The following is a 23,269-nucleotide window of genomic DNA, read 5'->3' on the forward strand; positions in this document are numbered from 1 at the left end:
ATGGATAGGGCCAAAGAAGCTATTATAAAAGCTTTTAATGAGAATGAAGAAAGGTATTCAAATATTTTTAAAATCATTGATGAGAGATGGGAATGTCAATTACATTGGCCTTTGCATGCAGCGAGTCATTTCTTGAATCCTGAGTACTTCTATTTTGATGATAACATAGCAACAAATCATGAAATTATAGCAGAATTGTATGATTGTATACAAAAACTAGTTCCTAGAGCTGAAATTCAAGACAAGATCATGGTTGAACTACCCATCTATAAGAAAGCTGAAGGACTCTTTGGCATTAAATTGGCTAAAAGATCAAGAAAGACAAAGGCTCTAGGTAAGAAAGCATTTATATCTAACTTATAATGACTAGAACAGTGACACTTTTTACACACACAAAAAAAAAAAAAAAAAAAAAAAAAAAAAAAAATCTGACTTCTAATATATCATATATCATTACTCATACTTATTTTTTTTTTTTTTTTTAAGATAGCTGAATGGTGGAGTTTGTATGGGAGCTCAACTCTGAATTTGCAACAGTTAGCTATAAGAATCTTGAGCTTGACTTGTAGTGCATGTGGTTGTGAGTGTAATTGGAGTGTGTTTGAGCAGGTGAGTTTTAAAGTATGATAAGTAGATATTATCCTTTGATGAGCTACTTTATTTCATAGAAAATTCCAATGGTTTAATTATTCACTATAGTCTAATACTTAGTTTTCATAAATGGTTGTAGATTCACACAAAAAGAAGGAATAGACTTGCACAAAAACGACTAAATGATCTGGTCTTTGTAAGTGTAATCAAAAGATGAAGGCACGATATGATAAGCGTGATGTTATTGATCCCATCTCCTTAGATGATATAGATGAAAGTAATGAATGGTTGCTGGGGGAAATGGGTGCTAAACCATCTATGAATGTTGAAGATGAGTTAGTTTTTGATGATGATGATGATGGTTTGACATGGGGTGTAGTGGCAAGAGCTGTTGGTGTTAGAGAACCAAGAAAGAATACTAGATTCCAAACAAAATCAAGGGCAAGCTCAAAGGCCTCAACATCACAACCAGATATTGAAGAGGAAAATGCTGATTCTGATGAGACTGAGGAAGAGAATGTTGATGGTAATAAATCTGGTTCAAGTGGCTTTGAAAGTGATGGAAACTTGAGTGAAGACTCTGATGATGACCTTTAGATTAAAAATAACAACCACATTCAGGCTATTAAATAGGCTAATAGGCAGAATGTTCAATCTAATAGGCAGAACAGAATGTTTAATATTCAAATACTTTTGTTTTGTCATGGATAGTCAAGAAGTTCAATCTTCAATGTTTTGTTAGGAGTTTTCTTCTTTCTAATATGAAGTTATGAACAATATTTTGGTTTAATATTCAGATTTAGTTGATATTTGGATGAAGACTAATTTTTAAATAGTGATTTATGTTTGTATTCAAACTTAGTTGATGTTTGATAATTATCTGGACTTAGTTGACTGTTGATATTTGGATGAAGACTAATTTTTTAGAATTTGGCGCATCGCTTCACTCGGGCTAGCGCCTTTTTGGCGCCTCGTCGCCTCAGGCGATACAAGGCCTTGGCGCCTTTCACTTTTGACTACCTTGGGGAGATCTAATGAGGTCTTTAAATTCTCACTTGTTGCTTGGGAGAAAGTAGTGTGGCCAGTGGAGTCTAGTGGCTTGGGGATCTGGAAAATTGGGTTGTTTAACCAAGCTTTGCTTAGGAAGTGGCTCTGGAGATTCGGGACTAAGGTCATATGTTTATAGAGGCAAGTTATAACTTCCAAATATGGGGAGTCCAATGGGGGATGGTGTACTAGAGTTGTTAGAGGGACTCATGGATGTGGTATGTGGAAGAACATTAGGAAGGAGGCTGAGAGTTTCTTTGGTCATGTGTTGTATGTGGCGAGTGAGGGTTTTTGTATCAGATTCTGGTATGACCCTTGGAGTAACCCTACTGCCTTAAAAGACTTATATCCGGCATTGTTTGCTATTGCTGTGAACAAGGAAGCTTTGATTTATGAAATGGTTGATTATGCTCCGAATGGAGGTGGTAGAAGCTGGAACTTACGTTTCCGTCGTGCATTTCAAGATTGGAAGACATGGATCTTTTATGAGTTCTTTGCGCATATTTCCTCCAAGTTACCTATGGGGGGGGGTGATGATATCATGATATAGCAATTGAATCGTAGTGGTGTTTTTGATATGCACTCTTTCTATACTTCATTGCTAGCAACCCCATTGATGTCTTTTCCTTGGAAGAGCATTTGGTGTGTTAAGGTACCTAAAAGGGTGGCTTTCTTCTTATGGACAGCTGCTAGGGGTGGGCTTCTTACTATAGATAACCTAGTTAAGAAGAAGTAACCTTTTGTGAATTGGTGCTGCCTTTGTCGATGTGATGAGGAAACTGTGGATCATTTATTGATTCATTGTAAGTATGCTTATACTTTGTGGAGTGAAGTCCTTCGTTTGTTTGGGATTCAATGGGTAATGTCGAAGAGTGTTGTTTCTCTTCTTACTGCATGGTGGAATTGGTTGGGTAGTCACACTTCCAAAGTGTGGAATATGGTTCCAGTGTGTATTATGTGGTTAATTTGAAGGAGTGCAATGCCCGTACTTTTGAGGAAACTGAGAGACTTGTAGACTGTGTGAAGTCTTTGCTACTCAGGACTTTGTTTGAGTGGTCCCGGATTTGGGGGTTTATGCATTGTCATTCTTTGTTTGACTTCCTTAATTCTGTTAGTCTTTCCTTTTGATTGGTTTGTATTTTTTTTTTAGCACAGTGAGTTTACTTTCGTAAATTCATTGTGCTTTTATTATCAATAAAACTGTTATTACCTATCAAAACAAAAGTTTAGGGGCTGTGTGAACAGTACCCGTGAACGGTAACCCTAGAAAGAAAGAAGAAAAAATAAAGAAAAGAGAGAAAGAGAAAGAAACAAAGGCCAATGTGCCTATTGCTCAAAACACTCAATTTTATTAATCAACTCATTCTCCCCTTCAATTCATTGAGCACCCTATATGTATAAAAACTCTTACTTGTACTAGTAGTATTAGGATTCCTAATAGTACAAGGACTACTATTTAACCATAATAAATTAAACCAAAGCCCATACATAAAGACCCATAATTAAAAAAGACTCCTTAATAAAACCTATGCCTTCCGCCATCAGTTTTTCAATGTATTTTTGCACATTCCCAGAAGGAGTCAACATGGTCTGAGCAAACTATGAAGCTTCTATGCCAGCAAGGAAACAATAATTTATAAATTCACTCTCTTGTAAAAATGGTTGCTACTTTGCATGCCATTTTCTACTTACTCCTAATAGGGTGTTACTCCTCCTGCGTTCATGAAACTAGTCTAAGTCCCATAGATCAGTGACAACATAGTCCAGCAATTATTCTATTATAAAAAATAAAACTTTCTTGTTCTTTCCTATGTTATTCCTTACAGTGTGTTACCCTCCCCAGGTTCATGGAATTTGTCAAAAACCCATAGATCAATGATATTGTGGTTCAAAAATTATCCAAAAAAGAATAAATTTTCTTGTTTAAAACTCATAGCAAGAATAGAAAAATTGAGATCATATCAAATAATGCTTTCCCTTTAAAATTTCTTGATTAAAGCACAAGCACAATCTCAGATACAATCATTTAGAATGAACACTAATAGCGTGAGATGATATCAAATAATGCTTTCCTTTTTTTATATTTTAAGTTATGAACTCCATTAGCAACCCGACATAGTATAAAATTGAAGAAGAATTTGGGTGAATACCTAATCATGGCAGATGGAATGGTGGAGAATTTGCCCTTTCCAAGAGGTCAATCAAAACATAAATGGAAATGGAAATTGAGAGAGAGAGAGTCTCTCTCTCTCTCTCTCTCTCTCTCTCTCTCTCTCTCTCTCTCTCTCTGAGAAATATTACCTGGTTTGTGAGTGAGCCAAAAAATCAAACCAAAATAGAAAAGAATAGTGAAATCAATTGACAAAGAGAGATTATTGCCTTAGTCCTCATCAAACTCCATCCAAAGTAGACATAACATACCTACAAATATTAAACATATTAATTTATGGGTAACAAAATCATAAAAACTCTCCCATCCTAGAGCATGATCTAACGATACCAAAGAAAACTATGCAACTTTGAAACCCAACCAGCTAACCTATAAAGTAGATATAAGGAAGCATAGACCTAAAATTCTCTAGTATTTAGAAAATAGTTATTGTTAAGGCATGCAGATCTTTTCTTATATTGGCTGCCAATGACACTATGATGCAAATTCAAAGCCCAACTCATGCAAATCACCACAGGAACTACCCAAACTAACAAAAGGCATTACCACATACGAATTAGATATAAGCTTGCCAAAATACATTGACTATATAAAAACAAAAAAGTAGGACAACAAAAGGACAACAAATGGACTAGAATTTCAATGGAACTTTCAAACCCTCATTGAGTAAGACTGAAATTTATAATCCTTGAGGAAACCAAATCCTAAAAAAAGCATACATCGCCCAATATTAGAAAAATAGTAGGGAATATATCCTTATAATTCATATGATTGAAGGAGAGAATAAATAAAACAAGGGGGAAAGTAAAGATTGCTTATCACCAAACTAAACTCCATCGCTTAAGCTGACAACAACTACAAGCCTTAAGCTGCCAAGCACCAAAAGAAAATTTATGTGAGGTACACAGTAAGGTGGCTAATATAGTAAGCACCAAAAAAAACTTCTGAGTTATGTCCCTACAAGATAAAAGATAAAGCAATTGTATAAGGAAAGAGAAAAATACAGCAAAATAAAATCACAAACTTTACAGAATATTGCACATAATGGTGCCTCAAAAAGCATAACCACATGAGGTTAAAGACAACAAAAAGAACACTAACAAAAGATTTTGTAATACATAAATGGGCAAGGAAAAAATCTCTTGATCAATACTAAATCTAACCAAAGCGCAACTATGCAAGACCTGTTCCCACTTCACCACAAGCATCTTTCAAAAGACTAACCAGAAAATTGTACCTTCAGTGGACCTGGGGATCAATGAAAGAGAAGTGCTACTTTCATAAAAACAAATTACAAGAATCATAAATAATCAATGAAGTACATGACACTAAGAATCAGAGCATAACTACTATCACATCAGGCTTAGCCAAAGAAAGAAGCCTCCATTTAAGAATTCTACAAAAATAACAAAAACCAGGTTGTTCATTCCTAATCCAAAATTTCAGGAGTAAAAATTTTTCTTAACAGCAAGCAGTTTTGAAATATAGACAAATACCGTCCAACGAATTCTCAATTTTTCAAACCAAATGTCCATGATCCATTCATTTGCAAAACTATGACATAAAATTTTAGAATAATTACATATAGTCATATATTGCATTTAAAAAAATGGAATATTAAATAAAGCATGAAAGAAGGAACTCCAACATAGTTGCATAAAACATATAAAAAGAATTCAAACAAAAGAAATACCTTTCACATGAACACAAAATAACTCAAAGGATCTAATCACCAAAAACATTACTATCAGTTAATATAGTAGAACCTAAAAGGCCTCTCAATATAGAAAAAGGAACACCAAATTAGTCCTTTATCAGATTGATAGGGTAAGTGAACTACTCAATGCAAACGAGCATAAATTGTAAACCAAAGCAAGAAATTTATCCATGGGAACAAAGATAGTATTAGTTCCCACCACTTTAATCAAACTTACACCATTTTTGGATAATGTTTGTCTTTATAAGGCAATCTCATAGGACACATGTTACTTCAGTAAGATCAATCCAACAACATAACTGCATCACTTTCCATGAGACTCCAAATTGGATATCCCCATAATCTGGACATGAACACAAAAAGAAAAAAAACAATAAATAAAATACCATAAGTAAATAAATAAATAAAGAAAACACAAGTGCCAAACAAGGCCATAGTACCCTTAGCATCCAAGAGGAGGTGTTAATGTAGGGAGACAGTGAGGTCATGCTCTATTGAGTTATCAGATTCCATCACCAAAATCTGTACTGTTTTGGAATTTAAAGAGCAACCATGTCTAAAGGATGCAAATGTTTAACTTGTATGATTGCCCAATAATGAATCACGATTTTATATTATTTATTTTTCACAATATAGACCAAAGCTCTAACAAACATAATAGGTGCAACAAAGAGATCTTAAGTTCTAAAGTTTTCATGAGTGCAAGATAATGGCAACAGAAAAAGGAACCAAGACAATCATGCTAAGCAGTGCTGGAGTTTATTTAAGCCAAACAAATGCAATTTAAAATACACACAAAACAAGTAGCAATTTTCATTTCCAAATTGAATTCTAAATACTTGAAACACATAATAACCAGCCAGACAACACCAAGGGAAGAGACAGTATACATATTTTTCCTCCTAATAAAGAGGATCAAATTGATCTAGAAAATCAGACATCAATCCAAAATACATGCCTTAAAAAATCTGCAAAGAAACAAAGTCCATAGAATAAACTGAACAATGGACAAGATCATGTTCAAGGGTAAAAAAACATGGAATCCAAAGAGAATGATAATCAAAAGACTTCTACGCACTCTTGCTGCAAAAGTAAATCATAATTTTCCTCCTGTAGACACATCATGATCAAAGTCATTGAGCTAGCAATAAATAGCAAGACATAATGAAACTCCAGTGTTTAGCACAAACTAAAGAAACATTCAAGCAGAAACATTAATCTTCATACGTTAGGGAGAGAATGATGAGATAAATTGATAAAAAAGAGATTATTGCCATAGGTCCTCGTATAAAAATTCAATACTTCTATAATCTATGTTGTAAACTAAATCAACATTTCCCCTGCTGTAGAAACATCAAGATTGTAAATCACAATTTTCCCATCTGCAAACACATCAAGGTTCAATCATTCTAACTACCAAAAAATAGCAAGATATAATAAACCTCCAATTGCAAGCTGACAAAAATGACATCAATGATGAAATAGACAACAAATACTAAGACTTCAATTAACAAAATGAAGCTACAGGCCAACGAACTAAAAAAACACACAGGCCTAAACATTATCATTCAACTATTACAAAGATAATAGTGCAATCAATTGATAAAGAGAGATTATTGCCTTAGGTCCTCATTAAAAATCCATCCAAAGTAGACATATCATACCTAAACATATTAAACAAATTAATTTAGGGGTAACAAAATGATAAAAAAAACTTCTCTTGTATTTAGAGAACAACTATTTTTAAGGCATGAAGACAAGATAAAGAAAAAACTGTATTATTTACCCTCAGTAATCATCTCAAGGTCACAAACTTTGTCATCAACAATAAGAGGCATTACCATATTCAAATTGAACAAGACAAGACAGAAGAACAAGAATTGCAAGGGAATACCCTTAACAGCTGAGACAGAATTTATAGCAGTCCAAAAAACCAAAGCCCGAGAAAAGCAATTACAGGCCCATGAATTAAAAAATTAAGACAAGCCAAAAATTTGTATAGTTCTTATGATTGCAAGAGACTAAGGACCAAAAAATATTAAAAATAAATCCTGTAGACATATGAGGAATATATTTTTGTCATGCACTAAGAAAGCAAAACAACTAATAAAAAAAACTACAATATTTTAGTATAAACCAACAATTAAATAGATAAATTATTCTAAATCTAAAAACCCTGGTCTTCTATTGCCAAATATTTGATGAAAGCGATATCAATCAGCAACAATCCAAGTTCACATATTATGACACAAATCCATAAATATAATGTTAATTCCAAGTAATTCCCAAAAAGTTCAACTAATCTAGAAGAAGAGAAAGCAAAACCTGTGCTGTTTTCCCTCTACAACCATATTCAGGTCACACATAGTTATATTCTTGCTCCAATCCAATAAAAGGCATTGCCAGATTAGCCTATGAATTCATTATTAAGGTTGCAAATGCAGAATGACCAAAAATTAAATAAGCCATCAAGAAAAAGGAAAAAGAATTGCAATATCAGTTTAAAACTTTCACTTAGTGAGACTAGAATTATAATCCTCCTAAGAAAGCCAACCACAAACCCAAGTATTAGAAAGAATTCTCTCTTTTCTTTTCTTTTTTTTTTCCTTTTCCCTGGATCTAAATCTAACGTTTGAATCTCTCTTCTTTCAGTATTTTTCTTTATCCTTTTACAATGGCAATTGGGTTGACTGGATTTTAGGTGTGGCTAAAGTGTTCACTTGGAATTTGATGTGGTGGTTGATGGCAATTAGGTCCTTGGCCGATATGGTTGAATCAAGGCCATTTGGTGTTTTTTGGGTTTCTTTGTGAAGAACATGAGGATTTTCCTTTTGGTTTTCTTGGCTACCAAACACTGAATGAAGATGAAAATTTTTTTAGCTTCCCCTTTTAATTTTCTAGGCTACCAAATATAGAGTGGAGAAAATTTATGTGGCTTTTTCCTAATGATTTACTCAGCTACCAAACACAATCATTAATAATTTGTATTTTAAGAAAAAAAAAATCAAAGAAAATCACAAACTATAGGAATCGCCATGGATCAGAATTCGTGGTAGAGCTTTATTACTCTGCCATCACCTGAGCCACAAACATTGACTCTCAAACCTAAAATCGTCTTATCCCTCTCATTTAATGTGATCAAACCCAAAACCTCAAACTCTCACTCATCAGAGGCCGAGTGAGGGTCTATAGGGTGGCTTGAAAAAAAAAAACGCTGCATCCATCGGATGTCCAACAAAGGACCTAGCACCAATCATGACCATCTTCCTCATCATTTTTGTTTTAACTTGATGATGCCGGAAAAAACCACCAATGAGCCACACGGTACTCGCACACTAAACAGCACCTGCACAACAAAAAGGAGAAGACCTAACAGAGAGCATCGGTGTAGTGCCAGTCAAATACCCTCCGAAGGTCAAGTTAGAACTTACTTCCACTCTAGACTGCTAGAAAGGGGTTAATTATGCGTACCTCGATTTGTGAGAGTATTTGAGCTTTTATAGTAGTTGAGGATTGACCTTTCTTCCTTGGAGTAGAAGTCTTTTCCATATAGGAATCCGTAGATCGCGGAACCCTTTCCTTGTAAAAGACTAACATTCAGTGTGGGATACAAGTTATTCCCTTATATACTTATGCGTGGTGACCAAGTCATGGTTTTGTTAGAATCGTCAGCCTCAGGCCCGTCAGCCTATTTCATGCCCTTCAGCCATGAAGGGTCGTTAGCCTTTTAGGTCTTCGACTCTCTTCATAACTTAGCCCATCAGCATAAGTTGTAGGCTTTAAACCGACGGGTTAGCCTTGCCTTTATAATTTATACTCATCATAACTTATGTATTTTCTCATTTGGGTTTTGTCTAGTTTTTGAAACAAGCTGATAGGTTTTTGTTCTGTTATTAATATTGGTGTTTCTATAGATTTTAGGTTTGGTTACTTCTTAGAGAAGAGCACTAGAAATGAGATGGGTCTTAATTTTTGTTAGTAAATTAGACTCATTAGGGTTGTGTTTTAAATTTTTGATTTTGTTTTGAATTTGATATTATATAAGATGTTGTTGTGTGCGGGTGCTTAGAGAGCGTTTAGTGAGTATTTCTATACAACAATTTTCAATTTTTAAACAATATTTTACGTATTTTCATACATTTTTTCCACTCATTCGTATTTTCACAAAAACTTTTAAATAACAATTTTTAATTTTTTAAACACATGTACGGTCCTTAATATTCATATTATGGTGAAGTGCTGATATGGCACTATCTCATTGGAGGGCAGAAATACTTGGGTTTACGCTGACTGAATTCACACACGTTTTGACTTCGAGGTACTGGGCACCTCAAAGTAAAAAATATACGGATAAGGAAGCGCACACCTCTCCATACCTTTACCAAATTCCCTTCTCTCTCTTTCTCAAACCAATTTCCAATTCGATTCCTTCTCTTTCGTTGAGATCCTCGCAAGTCGCAATTCATAGCCTTTCTAGTTTCAATTCAGTCTGGGCCTCACCGAAGCTCGACATTTGTTACAGGACTTTGGACTCAGTGAAAAAAGGTAAGATCAATTTCGCACACGCTAACTCATCTCTTATTATAATTCCCATTTTATCATCTTTCTCAAATCTCAATCTTCTTCTCATAGATTCCGATGAAACAATGATGTCCTCTTCCTAAGTTTCAGAGGTGCACACACTCGCTATGGTTTTACAGGCCATGTATATGAGGTTCTATGTAACCTCTATGGAGAATGTTCACAAGCAAGGATGGGTATATATATCTAATGACTACTCTTATTGTATGCTTATTTATTTAGAAAAATGCTAATGGATGCCCTTAACAATCTATAGAATATTTTTATGAAAAAGAATTAATATTTTGACATTTTTTTTTTGTTTCACACCAAAGTGTGTCAAAATTTTTCTAAAATAGATTGTTAATCATTGTCTAAGAGGACTTGTTAGCATGATCTATTTATTTATATATTAGTTTTAACATTTCAATTGTTCACCACTAAATGCCAAATTTTGAAAGCGTTATTATTATTATTTATTGATCATATCTTCTAATAGTAAGGTAGTTTGGTAAAAAGGTTAATGGTAGAAATAGAATAATTTAAGATCAGATAATCTTACCAATTAAGAGTTTCACCTATGTAATTTGTAGAAAGTTCAAGTATCCATACTAAAACTGATTTCCTAGCAAAAAGGGGGGGGGGGATGTGCTAAAGTTAATGATAATTCTCAGATATTTGACTTTAATTAACAATAAAGTCAGTTGTAGTGTACAGAACTGATCATCTTGAATTTGAGCCATCTTCATATTTATATTTCTAGTGTCCAAATTATAATATGTTTCTTGTTTTGTGATTGGCAGTGCACTGAATCTGAATTTGAATTTATCCAAAGAATTTTTAAAGAGATATCAAGTATTAAATTGAATTGCACGAAGTTATTTGTTGCTAAATATCTAGTGGGAATTGATTCTCGAGTGGAGGCCATAGATATGAAGTCAAATGATGCTCGCATGGTAGGAATTCATGGCATGGGGGGAGTAGGTAAGAATACAATCACAAAAGCTGTTTATAATAGAATTGCTGATCATTTTGAAGGAAGTTGCTTTCTTGAAAATATAAAAGAAAATTCAAGAACAAATGATGGCCTAATCCAACTACAAGAAATACTTCTTTCTAAGATCTTTGGGGATAGATATTTCAAGGTAAACAGCGTACCTGAAGGAATCAATAGAATAATAGAAAGACTTTTCCGTACAAGGGTTCTTTTAATTCTTGATGATGTTGATGAATCGAGAAATAGAAAATTTGTTTGGAGAATGTGATTGGCTTACTTCAGGAAGTAGAATCATTATAACAACAAGAGACAAACAAGCACTCTTGGAAAAGATCATCCAATTTATGAGGATAAGGAATTGAATCAATGTGAAGCTCGTGAACTCTTTAAACTACATGTCTTCCAAATAGACAAATGAACTTAAGGAAAAGTATTCAAAACTTGCAAACCATATTATACATTACGCCAGTTGTCTTCCATTAGATGTGAATGGGAAAGTGCATTAGAAAAGTATAAACATATTCCTCATGAAAAAATCCAAGAAGAGCTCAAAATAAGTTTTGATGGGAAAATATATTTTTCTTGATATTGCATGTTTCTTCAAGGGATTCTACAAGGATTATGTTGTAAATATATTATAAATGCTTGCAATTTATATCTGGATTATGGTATTAGAAGACGTATGGATAAGTGTCTCATAACTGTTGTGGTCAATTATCAATGCATGACTTGCTACTCAACAATTGGGTAGGAAAATTTTTCAGCAAGAATCAAAGGAGCTTGGAAATCATAGCTAAGGATATGGTGTTATAAAGATGCTCATGAAGTACTAACTCGAAAAATGGCACTTTGGTTTCACTTTTCCTTCTACAGGAGTTCCAATTCGAAAATTTGAAATGTATCAATCTCGAGTCCTGTGAATTTATTACGAAAGTACTTGACTTGTGCACCCCAAACTTAGCGGAATTGGACCTTTCTTCTTGTAAAAATTTAGTTGAGGTTCAAGAGTCCATTGGACTTCTTGATAAAATTCAAAGCCTCGAAGATTGTGAAAATTTCAATTCTTCCATGCAACCTCAGGTTGAAATCTCTTAAATGTTTTTATCTTAAGGGCTGCTCAAGGTTTGAGTTCCCCAATATTGGACCAGAAATGAAATGTTTAGTGGTTTTAGAATTACAAAGGAGTGGTATTACAGAGTTACCTTCATCAATCGGGTATCTTATTGGGCCTCTGAGATTAAACCTATATGATTTCCAAAGCCTTAGGATTTTCCAAATAGCATTAATAAATTGCTACAGCTTGAGGTGTTACATATTTCTACTACTAAATTGAGACTGACATGCAATTCATTTGATGACTTCTCTGGGTATGGGTTTCGTAGTTTGGTAAACACTAAATCTCACCAACTATGGAAATCTAATTGAGTTAGATTTTTTTAATGAAGCCTGATTGCTTCCTTGCATTGACATATTTAGATCTATATGGAACCAATGTCGTTACCATCCCCAAAATCATTAGTAGGTTTACTTGACTTGAGGCCCTTCAAATAAACAAGTGCAAGTAGCTTCAAGAAGTTCCAAGGCTTCCCCAATCTATAAGAAGAGTGCATGCAATGAATTGCTTGTCGTTGGATCCACAATCATCAAGAAGATGGTTGAGTCAGGTATCTCTCTCTCTCTCTCTCTCTCTCTCTCTCTCTCTCAAAGTTATTGAGAAAAAAAATTATTCTTTTGCAAATACATTATTGGATTTACTAAATTACATTTTTTGGAATTTTAATTGCAAGAAATTGAGAGAAATTTTGGGGCTTTTACCAGATGGAGTATGTGAATGTGCAAGAAGTGACATACCAATGGATCCACAATCATCAACCTTATTATCGCATCAGGTTATTCTCTCTCCCTCACTCTTTGATGACTTCAAATCTAAAATTAAGGGATTTGTATCTGAAGATGAGGACAATAATTGTGAAATTAGACTACTAAGAAATGAGTCCAGTTCAACCATCAAAGTGTTGGAAATTTCACTTCATTTTGGGTTGGTCCGAAATTTCTAAAAATTTTTATATGCATTGCTTTAAAACCAAAGGCATGTATAGGTGGATTTGGTTGTGAGGTTTACCTTTCCATCAATGGTTGTGAAAAAATTTGCATTAATGCAATTTCTATGCATGAAAATTTTGACCATCTGTGGTTATCTTCTAGTTCTCATTGGCCATTGCAGAACAAATTCAATGACTCAAATCCATTTGAACAAAATCACGTTGAAGTTTTATGTAAAATCAAGGATAGGAGTAATACCTCTTCTTCTCCTCCCATAAATGTTAGTGCTATCATAAAAGGATTTGTGCTCCATGTAGAGTGCATACGTTGTCCTCACAAGTCTGGTACTCCTTAATTGCCCTTTTCGAGAGCAAGTCATGGTGGTGGTCTTCCTCAGTCCCTCATAACAGTGAGCCCCCACCTTTACTACCTCCTTTTCCCACTTCTTGACCCTCATTGATGGGTCATAGGGTTTTCAAAAATGGAGGAGTTCTGAGGCTTTGAATGGAAACAACTGGTAATGGGTTTGACTCTGGTTTGAAGGGCTTGCATAGTGATGTGTATGATCTGAGTTTGTCATCAAACGCTTATCCCTTTAGAAGCCTTGGATACAAGACTTGAATGCAGAATGATGTCAGCCTCCTTGGGTCTCTCACAACTCTTTGCCATCTGAATTAAGGATTCCATGGGATACAACAAATGAATTTGAATTAGGTTTGGACCGATTGGTAGTTGAATAAACCATTAGCAATGGGTTTGGTTTAGGTTCAGGTTCGACTTCAATGGCCCATACCTTTGTAAACAACCATTCCGACTTCAATCTGTATCCACTATCGAATAAAATGGGAACATCTTGATTGAACTGGAAAGAAATATGCCTCCATCTGAAAACAACCTTTAAACTGTTTTCTTCTCCGTAGTTTCCATTCAATTCCTTTGCATTTGATGCCAAAGTATATCTCCTCCTTTAGTTGCATTGTTTCATTTGCATCTTCGGGTGCCCGTCACTTTCTTCACTCTCTCTCATTTAAGAGGCTCTACTCCTAGGATTGGTTACAAACCCAATTTGGAAAGACATTAATTTTTTTTTTATATTATTCAATTCTTACACCAAGTGGGGGAGGAAAATTTGAACCTTGGTTCTACTCATAAAGAAGACCAAGCAATGCCACTGAGCTAGAATGCTCTTGGCAGCTTTAAAGGACATTAATGTACCAAAAAAATAAAATTAATGAAAAGAAATTAGTCATTTGATTTGCTGTTAAGTTCGATTTCTTTTGATGGTGGTTGTCCGATGAGTGTTAAGTTACAAGTCATTGGACAAGTAAAATATTGGCAAATAATAATTTACTTCTCTTGGCTCACTGGATGTGTTACACATAATGTCAAGTATTTTTTCCCCCTCAAAATGGCATATGCTATTATAGATTGATGAAGGTCAACATGATGGATGATTTCAGCCTATGTTGTGCGGTCATTGTGAGATAAGTTGCTCACAATTCTTGGACTTAAATTCATGTTCTTATCCATTACTCAGTGATGGAAGTATCATTTGATTTTGGTCTAGCAGTCTATTAGCAGGTAGCACCAATTTTGTAAATCCATTGCATGCTACGGTCCAAAGATACTCATTTCACATGTCTACACCTTTTTTGGCCACAAGATATATTGCTGCTCCTTTTAAAGGTACTCATGTTGGAATAGAGTTAAATGACTCTAAGTTCACACTATTTGGACGCCGATTAGAATTAGCTGTTTCGAGTTTTGATGTATGCTATTCTAGGAACACGGATATAAAATCATCATCACACTTGGCTATAGGAATTGTTATTAGACTAAACTTCAAGATGAATTTCCCATGGCCTTCAATTATATTTCTTGAGCAGAAGCCTGCAATTAAAATAAAGTTCTGAAAAATGAAAGGAAAAATTGATGTGGAAATCTTAGGTGTAATTGTGAAATTTCAATGCTTTAACCTAATATTTAGTCTACAAGAGTTCTAAATTTTTGCTAATTGGTAGGAATCTCTCACATGCACATACTTAGTGAAAGGAAATTCAAACTCCAGCAGGTCCACCCTTGCGCCATCCTTACTTTCAAAAGGTGGAGGTTCGAAAGGATTGGGCTTTGCCAATAGTCATAGGTTCAAGGTCCTTTGAGCACCATTCCATATTAAATGCTTTCTGGTCTAAACCGTTGTTGGTAGTTAGACATTCTTGAGTTTCATAATTTGGTAAAAATGTTGGGAATGATATATGTGTTCTGGTTATTACTTATTAGTTTGTTCCCTAGACATGTAGGAGCTTATTATTATTGATGGTTCTCTCTCTGCTATAGTTGGAATTGAAGGATGATATATCTTAATTAAAAGAGTTCAAGGAAAAAAGGATGATGTTACCTTCCTGGTTGATCCATCTATGGATTTTGCACTTCAAGTATGAATAAGTGAGGTCTCTAATCTAGTGGCAACAACAATTTATTTAATTATACTTCTTTGTTATAATGCTCTAGTTGAACCTTTTTTTTTCCTTGTGCATGCTTTTTAATAGCTTTTAGTCTTTTACCCTGAAATGATTTTTGTCTTTATTATTGATGGTTGGATTGAAGTAGTTCGAATAATTTAATGAGCTTAACTAGGCTGAGTTGCTGTTTGAAATCCTTAAACCAACAAGGGCTTATCATATTACTTTGAGTAAGACTTCAGTCTCTGTAATAGTGGAATATTTTGCAGCTTGCAGAAGTATACCAAATTCTTTCCATAGACTAATGCAACTCTCATTTTGTTTCAAAATTGAAATGGATTATGCTTCGTGTCTTTGGAAGTAGATTTGATTTTTATTTTATTTTATTTTATTTTATTTTTTTATTTTAATTTGTAAAAATTGATAAATTGCTAAGAAAGGAAATGGCTCAGTTGATAAAGTATTGAAACTTAAAAGAGGGCATTGGAGCCTATGACTTTAATTGTTTTCTGACTAGTGGCTTTTTTTTATATAAATGTTTTGTGCTACAGTTATAACTTACTACCTCAGTGATCGTGAATGAATAAAATTTTGGAAAAAAAAAAATTATGCCTATTATACTCTGCTCAAATAAAAGATGAAAATGCCGCTGCTATCTCTCCATTGTCCAATAGACTATGCCACATCATTGAGTAATGTATCTCAAATTTTCTTAGTTTTTTTCTTCTCAATCACGAACAAAATGAGATTGATAGGCACCCCTCAACCATCGTTGCCCATTATTGTCTCTAATTGAAGTAGGTCCAGGTTCTTAGTCACTATTTTACCTCGTTCTCCAATCTCCCAAGATGTAGCTCTTTTGTATAATTTCTCTCTTAGCTTTATAATTCAAATGTTCACCTTGTTTCCTTTTCAAAAAGAACCTCTAAGAAATCTTATGGTGTTTATGTTGACAATTACTTTGATTTATTAGTGCTTTGCTTCTTGTCTTTGTGTTTTAAATATCATTTCTGTGTTGGGTTTCTTGAATGTCTAGGAGCTTTGTTTATGTGTCCTCTGTTTCTGTGATGGGGTTTTTTGCAACATATTAGGAACCCGTGGGTAGAACTCACTCTTGAAAACCGGCTTGCAAGGTGAGGGTGCCCAAGAGCTTATAAACACATGGTTAAGAATATACTTAATCTATGTGTGACACTAGGATCATAACACAACATTTTACAATCTGTTTTTGTTTGGTTCTTGTGAAAGTTTTGGAAACTTAACAGGTTTTTTGTTGTTGTTGTTGTTGTTGCAGGTAAAATTGCCCAATCTGATGACCTGTCCATGACTCGGCGGCCAACTCAAATGTGATTTTTGCCTGATCCCTCAGTTGGCAGCGGGTAGAGAAGACCAAGCCCAACGGACCCTTGATCATCCAATGCATGAGAAGACCGGGTCTGAGATAGCTTATCCCGTGGAAATCATTCTCTTTAGTCTTTACCTTGACTGTTGCTAACCCTACTCTTCTTTGAACAAGATGGAGTTATTGGAATAAATACCATGAATGATGATCTTTTAATTTTACAACAGAATCAAAAATAGTTTTTGCCTATCATACTTGAGTCATTTTACATGTACTGCACGCAATTAATTTAGATTGAATCTTTTTGTGTTAAAGAGAAATTTCAATTGCAATTACAAAATACACTTTCTTGTGCAACATAATGAATTGGAGATGATCCCCTTTTGACCTACTTTGCCCCTGATAACTTGTTTGGAAGGGGAGAAAATAATTTAATGAATGTTTAAATAACATTCCTCTCAACTGTGAAGGTCAAAGTAGTCATTTTGAAATTGGCTGGGCATTATTAGACAGATTGTCATAAAAAATAAATAAATAAATAAACCAAAAGTATGGCCATCTCATCATTAAACTTGTTGGAAAGTTAGTAAACTGCATAAAAGCTTGGGTACGGCACAGAGAAAATTACAGGGATGCTGAGAGTGTGATTCCGGTTCAGTAGCAACTCACTTGTGAATCCGATTCTGTAGCAACAAACGTGAGCTTGGTACAGGATTTTGATTTTGATTTTCTTTAAATTTCCCTTCATCAGCTACTTTCAAGGATTATAAGTTACCATGCTTTGCTCATTAATGTATAGCTAAAATTTGTTACACTACTAATAAGAATAGGGTTTTTAGTAAAATGAATTTGGATTTGGAATTTAGGATAATACAATGAACCTTGACTAATATTATAACATGCTTGTGGATTCTAGATAGTTGAATTGGTAAAATCTTTGTTAACCAATGAGAGATATAGAGTTCAAACCCTCCTATACTAGACACTAATTGGTGTCTTAGGTTAATATTAATAATAAAAAGTAATTATCGTATATTTTGAATTATAATGTGTCTTTAAATAATAATAATAATATGAGTAAAAATATGAATTTTTTTTTAAAATTGCTTAAATAATCAAAATAACACTTATAAGAATCTTTTTTTTTTCTTTTATAAAACACTTAAATGATCAAAGAATAGGATATAAGTTCTTTTTTATAACTAACTATAGTAGAAAAAATATTTTTTAAAGGCAGTATAGCGAAATCACATAAAACCGGATATGAAAGCTCTAAGTCTAATCCACTGAAAATAACCTTAATTAGGAAAGTTAATTTTTAGTTAGACTAATTATTTAGATAGATAGTTAATTGAAAGGTGTTCATATTGAAAACAGAAGAAAAAACAAAATAGTCATCAGAAAAAGATAGAGAATAAAATAAATAAATAAAACATCTGCCGAAAGAAAAGAGGGAGTGAACAGTGTTAGTAACAGAAAAGAAAACGCAAAAAAATCCCAAAAAAAAAAAAAAAAAAGCATTTAGCCTATCACGAAGTGCCGCGTCAGATTCGTGGTATAATGTTTTGCTAAAAGAATCGAAAAGATCTCATCCATAGTAGTCAGTTTCGTAAACAAAAGGCAAGAACAGATCTCCATCCAATTCCAATTCCAAATCCCGCAACCAAACATGTCATCTTCTTCATCCGGATTCAGCGGCGACGAAACCGCACCGTTCTTCGGGTTCCTGGGAGCGGCGGCGGCTCTGGTGTTCTCGTGCATGGGGGCGGCGTACGGGACGGCGAAGAGCGGAGTTGGGGTGGCGTCGATGGGAGTGATGCGTCCGGAGCTGGTGATGAAGTCGATAGTCCCGGTTGTTATGGCTGGAGTGTTGGGTATCTATGGCCTTATCATAGCTGTCATTATTAGTACTGGGATTAACCCCAAGGCTAAGTCTTACTATCTCTTTGATGGCTATGCTCACTTGTCTTCTGGTCTCTCCTGTGGACTCGCTGGTCTCTCTGCTGGTATGGCCATTGGGATTGTCGGTGATGCCGGTGTCAGGTACTACTTCTTCTACTACTACTGCTTTTATTTTAGTGCAAAACAAACAAAAACATTATGATTTATAGTTGAGAAAGTAAGTCTACTGGAAAAGTCACAACATACATGGGTTTTATTTTTTTATTTTATATATGGATGAATCAGTGTATATATATATATAGCACAACTAAATGTGTTAAGCTGTGATTCGTGCATAATAAGTTGAGTGTTTGTGAGGTGTGAATTTGGGTGTGTCTGTAGGATTGCTATTGTTTTTTTTTTTTTTTAACTGTTGGGGGCCATTGAAATGAATGTGTGAGAATTGAGAAGGTGTGATTTTTTTGGCAGTAGCAGGGCTCTTTAAAGTTTGATTCATGAGAATTGAGTGTATATGCACAATTAGAAGTTTACCCTTTTTATTTATTTATTTCATTATTGCTAGGACTAAATTTTAAGCTATATTTCATTATATCTTATTGCTAGGATTCATAAGGATTGTTCTTATCTTATTGCTACCTGTGTACAACCCCTCCTCCGTTATCTAGTCCACTAGATTTGATTTACACCTATGGTGGAGCAAATCAATGGAATGGTTTCTTGTTGGCGCAAGCTTGCATGGGATGAAAATATTTTTCGACAGAAAACGTTTCATAATGAAACAAATGGAGTCTTGGTTTGAAAAGTTTTATGGTGATGTCTATTGACAACATGGAAGGTAAGAGATGCCTTGCTTATCAGGGGATCTATTTCCCTTCAGGCATTGAGTGTAAGCTTTGATTTACCATAAGCAAGACATCTCTTACTCTTCAGGTATTGGGAGTAAGCTCTGAGTTACCAAAATCGGGGGCTCACATTTCTTTTTATGGGAAAATGAGAGGAGCTTGGTAACTTGCCTTCTTTTGCTCTTGCTGAAAGGACAAGTTTTACTTTCACACTTGACTTTTAAATGTGTGCTAAGCTTTGGAATTGTGTGTATGGGAAGGGGTATGCATGCTCTGATGACCAGGGTTTGACTGTCACTGTCTTTGGATTAAATTACAGACTTATATGCTTTCTTGCCCTTCTTGGCAGCATATTTTTAAGTTTTATTCTTATAAAGTAGTGCTAAGAGTTGGATTGGAGTAATAAATTTATAATAGTCATAATTTTTTTTTTTTTTTTTTAATTTTCAAAAAGGAGAGTTACATTAATTATTATTACTCTTCACTTCTAAAATGTGAGATATGCTCTACCTCATTTTAGGAAAAATTGTTTGCCATAACTCATCTGAGTGCTGGTGGTGCAATAATCGGGAACTGTAGTATAATGTCAAGTGTCAACAATCTTTTAGTGGTTTTTCCCTTTTTGGTGGTATAACTAGAACTGAGCTTTTTGAAAATTGGATTGCCGCCCCCCCCCCCCCCCCTTCGTTTCTCTCTCTTGCATGAATTGCAAATTTAGACATGATGAACTGAAGTAGGTCGAGAAGTTTCAGTTTGGAGTTCTCACATATTCTAATGGCTTGCCTAGAAGTCTCTTTTCATACAAAGAGAAATAGACTTGTTGGACACAATGCTTTTCTTATCAGAGGGTTCACTAACATAATAGTCTTGTGGGACTTTAGTGGCTGCGCATCAAGCTGAAGGTTGAATTGCAATTTCAGATACTGTTTAACTGAAGTTGGTTGAGGGGTCTCAGCTTGGGCATGCACATTTCTTTGCATTTCCTGGATATGGATTTGTCAAAGTCAACACTTTGGGTGGCATAAGGTTGACTGTCATAAAGATCTTGTGGGACTTATGATTCCTTTTTCCCTATTAGACTTAGGTTTTTAGCTATTTGGTTGCCTTTTTAATGGACGAAGTGTTTTTGTGTTTGAGTTGCATGTTTAGTTTTTGTTTTTTATTTGAATCATTATATTCTGATAAGATTGTGTAATATGTAATTTGTTGGTATTATATTATTATTACGAAGTATAGAGTCAAATGGCATGTCACATGTGATGATTTTTGCACTAAATTTGGTTTTGGGGATTATATTCAGGGCTAATGCACAGCAGCCAAAGCTGTTCGTGGTATGATTCTAATCCTTATCTTTGCTGAAGCACTTGCTCTCTATGGTCTCATTGTGGGGATCATCCTTTCATCCCGAGCAGGCCAATCTCGTGCAGATTAAAGGAGGCCATGTTTCAGAAATTTTTTTGCTTCTGTATTATTTGCAGATTGGCAGTTGGATGCCTTAACAACAATGTCATTGTTAAGCTTACGATAATGTTTAACTGGATCATACTTGTCCAAATTGTACTCTATGAAGGCAGTTGCCATGACAACTTTTCAAATAAGCATTTATTAGTTATAAGAAATGTTTATCCTTGTGCTTTGTCAAGAGGTTTTGCGTTTCTGATGTTAGTTGTGATAATTAGCGGATTGATACTTCGGGAAAAAAAGAAAAAGAAAAAAAAAGGAAAGAGGGCCGTTTTACACAGTTAATTTTGGCAAGAGAAGCTTTTTGTCTTCTGGATGCTTTAAAATGCAAGGAAAGCTAGAGGTATATTCACTGGCACTTAATTTGTTTTGGCATTATGCCCTCCAACAATTATTTAGTCTTTCTCACTCTCTATTCTACTTAAATACTCTCCATTATTCTTTTTGTCATTTAATAAGTCTAAAGGCAACAAATTTTCACAACATTTTATACAATTGTTGATAGACATGTTGTAATTGGTATATAATAAAATTGATAAATTTTTTGTCTATAATATTGTCGTTTCTCATTTCTCCCTCCCACACCCTTTTCCATCTTTATCAGTCTCTAACCCTCTCACACCTCTATGGCTCTATCTTATCTAACTTTCTTGAGGTGTGCCACCATAAAATGATGGCAGCATGGCACAAGTGAAAAGCCGCCATTGGCGATGGCGATGAATAAGCATGAGTTCCATCGTTCTTGTTCAGATGAATGAAGGTTTTTAAAGAAATGTCATAGAGACCTAGACGACAGGGCAAGGGCGGAGGGCATGACCGTGGGTGCCATTGCAATTATCACCCCCTAGAGGATCATGCTCATGCAAAATATTGGAAGGGGTCTTTCTTCTTCTTCTTCTTTAATTTTTTTAATTTTAATTTTTTTTATGGTGATTTCTTTTATATTTATTTGGTTTACTAAAGGGCTTTGATAATAGTTGCTGAGGCATGGGTTTTCTAATTTTGGAGGTGGTGGGTGCTTAGGCCACCGTGGGAGTGAGAAGGTTTGAGAGGGATTGGGTCAATGAATGAGGGAAAGTAATGTGTTTTGGTAAATTGGAGAGGTGTTGAGTCACGGGTCCACAAATTTGCTTTGATTTTGAGTTAAGTAATCAATCTCTTCCATCCTATGGAAGAGATTGATTACTTAATTCTGTTTGCTTGCTTTGATTTACTTTGTTTGCTTCTTTTAATTCTGTTTGAAGATATAGAAAATCAAAATTAGAGAACGACAGTGACCTTTAACAAAAAAAAAAAAAAACTTAAAAAGTATAAGTACAATTAAATTCAATGAAAATACATGTTTGAATTTAATTAAAAAACTTAAGACAAAAATGCAAAACTGACCCTCTAACTTTCAACATTTTTCATTTCAGTCCTCTAACTTTCAGTTTTATCATTTCAGTCCTCTAATTTTTAATTGTTGTCAATTCGATATTTTGTTAACCATCTTTTAAGTGTCTCCGTCAAATGAGCAAAACGACGCCGTTTTGGTTTTTTTTTTTTTTTTTTTAATTTTGTAATTGAAAGAAATTAAAAAAACTGTTAAAAAAAAAAAAAAAAAAAAAACAAAACAAAACAAACGAAGTTGAAGAATCTGTCTGCGTAGAACAGAGCAAAGAGAACATGAAGAAAGGAAAACAACCCACGTGCTTGATCGATTTCTGGATGCAAGAGACTGTGAAGAAGTTAACAGCTTTATCTGAATCCGGCGAAACCACGGCGGCGGCGGCGACAAACACCAGCAACGTTGAAATCGGAAGCTACCTCTTCGCTGCGCAGGACGCTTCCACTTCATCGCTCCTCTGGGCAGTGACTCTCCTCGACTCACATCCGGAGGTTTTGGCGAAAGTGCGTGAAGAAGTCGAGTCGATATGGTTGCCGGAGTCAGATTCTTTGATAACCGGCGACCAGATAGCGCAAATGTACACGCACACGGTGGCGCGTGAGATTCTGAGGTACAGAGCTCCGGCGACTATATAGCGCAAATGAAGTACACGCACGCTGTTAACTCCTTCACAGTCTCTTGCATCCAGAAATCGATCAAGCACGTGGTTCTTTCCTTTCTTCATGTTCTCTTTGCTCTGTTCTGCCCA

The 23,269-nt window shown here is 34.8% G+C and overlaps 2 protein-coding genes and 1 long non-coding RNA gene across 5 annotated transcripts; all 3 read left to right on the forward strand.

Annotated features, from left to right (window-relative positions):
- LOC111993656 (uncharacterized) lies at window positions 1–1,188 on the forward strand. Its single transcript, XM_024025478.2, has 3 exons — window positions 1–334; window positions 491–609; window positions 805–1,188. The coding sequence occupies exons 1-3, from the start codon at window positions 1–3 to the stop codon at window positions 1,186–1,188; spliced, it is 837 nt and encodes a 278-aa protein (XP_023881246.2).
- An 8,673-nt stretch (window positions 1,189–9,861) lies between these two features.
- On the forward strand, window positions 9,862–17,178 carry LOC111993663 (uncharacterized). 3 transcript variants are annotated; one of them, XR_002880993.2, is made up of 6 exons: window positions 9,862–10,070; window positions 10,158–10,282; window positions 10,889–11,069; window positions 12,559–12,746; window positions 12,870–12,971; window positions 16,882–17,178. It is a non-coding gene; the product is annotated as an uncharacterized LOC111993663 (long non-coding RNA). The 3 variants fall into 3 exon arrangements; XR_002880992.2 differs by having other exon boundaries at window positions 10,889–12,746; XR_010630404.1 differs by lacking the exon at window positions 10,158–10,282 and having other exon boundaries at window positions 10,889–12,746.
- Window positions 17,179–18,470: 1,292 nt separating this feature from the next.
- On the forward strand, window positions 18,471–21,315 carry LOC111993662 (V-type proton ATPase subunit c4). Its single transcript, XM_024025484.2, is given in 3 exon segments — window positions 18,471–18,972; window positions 20,974–20,999; window positions 21,002–21,315. Coding segments are annotated over 3 exon segments (504 nt in total). The 5' UTR covers window positions 18,471–18,598; the 3' UTR covers window positions 21,106–21,315.
- Window positions 21,316–23,269: the final 1,954 nt, after the last annotated feature.

This window comes from Quercus suber, unplaced genomic scaffold (genome assembly GCF_002906115.3).
Source record: "Quercus suber isolate HL8 unplaced genomic scaffold, Cork oak 2.0 scaffold_153, whole genome shotgun sequence".
NCBI classification, from domain to species: domain Eukaryota; kingdom Viridiplantae; phylum Streptophyta; class Magnoliopsida; order Fagales; family Fagaceae; genus Quercus; species Quercus suber.

Coding starts and splice junctions, on each gene's coding strand:
- LOC111993656 (XM_024025478.2), top strand. CDS start 1: ATGGATAGGGCCAAAGAAGCTATTATAAAAGCTTTTAATGAGAATGAA. Junction 335..490: donor AAGAAAGACAAAGGCTCTAG/GTAAGAAAGCAT, acceptor TTTTTAAGATAG/CTGAATGGTGGAGTTTGTAT. Junction 610..804: donor ATTGGAGTGTGTTTGAGCAG/GTGAGTTTTAAA, acceptor TGTAATCAAAAG/ATGAAGGCACGATATGATAA.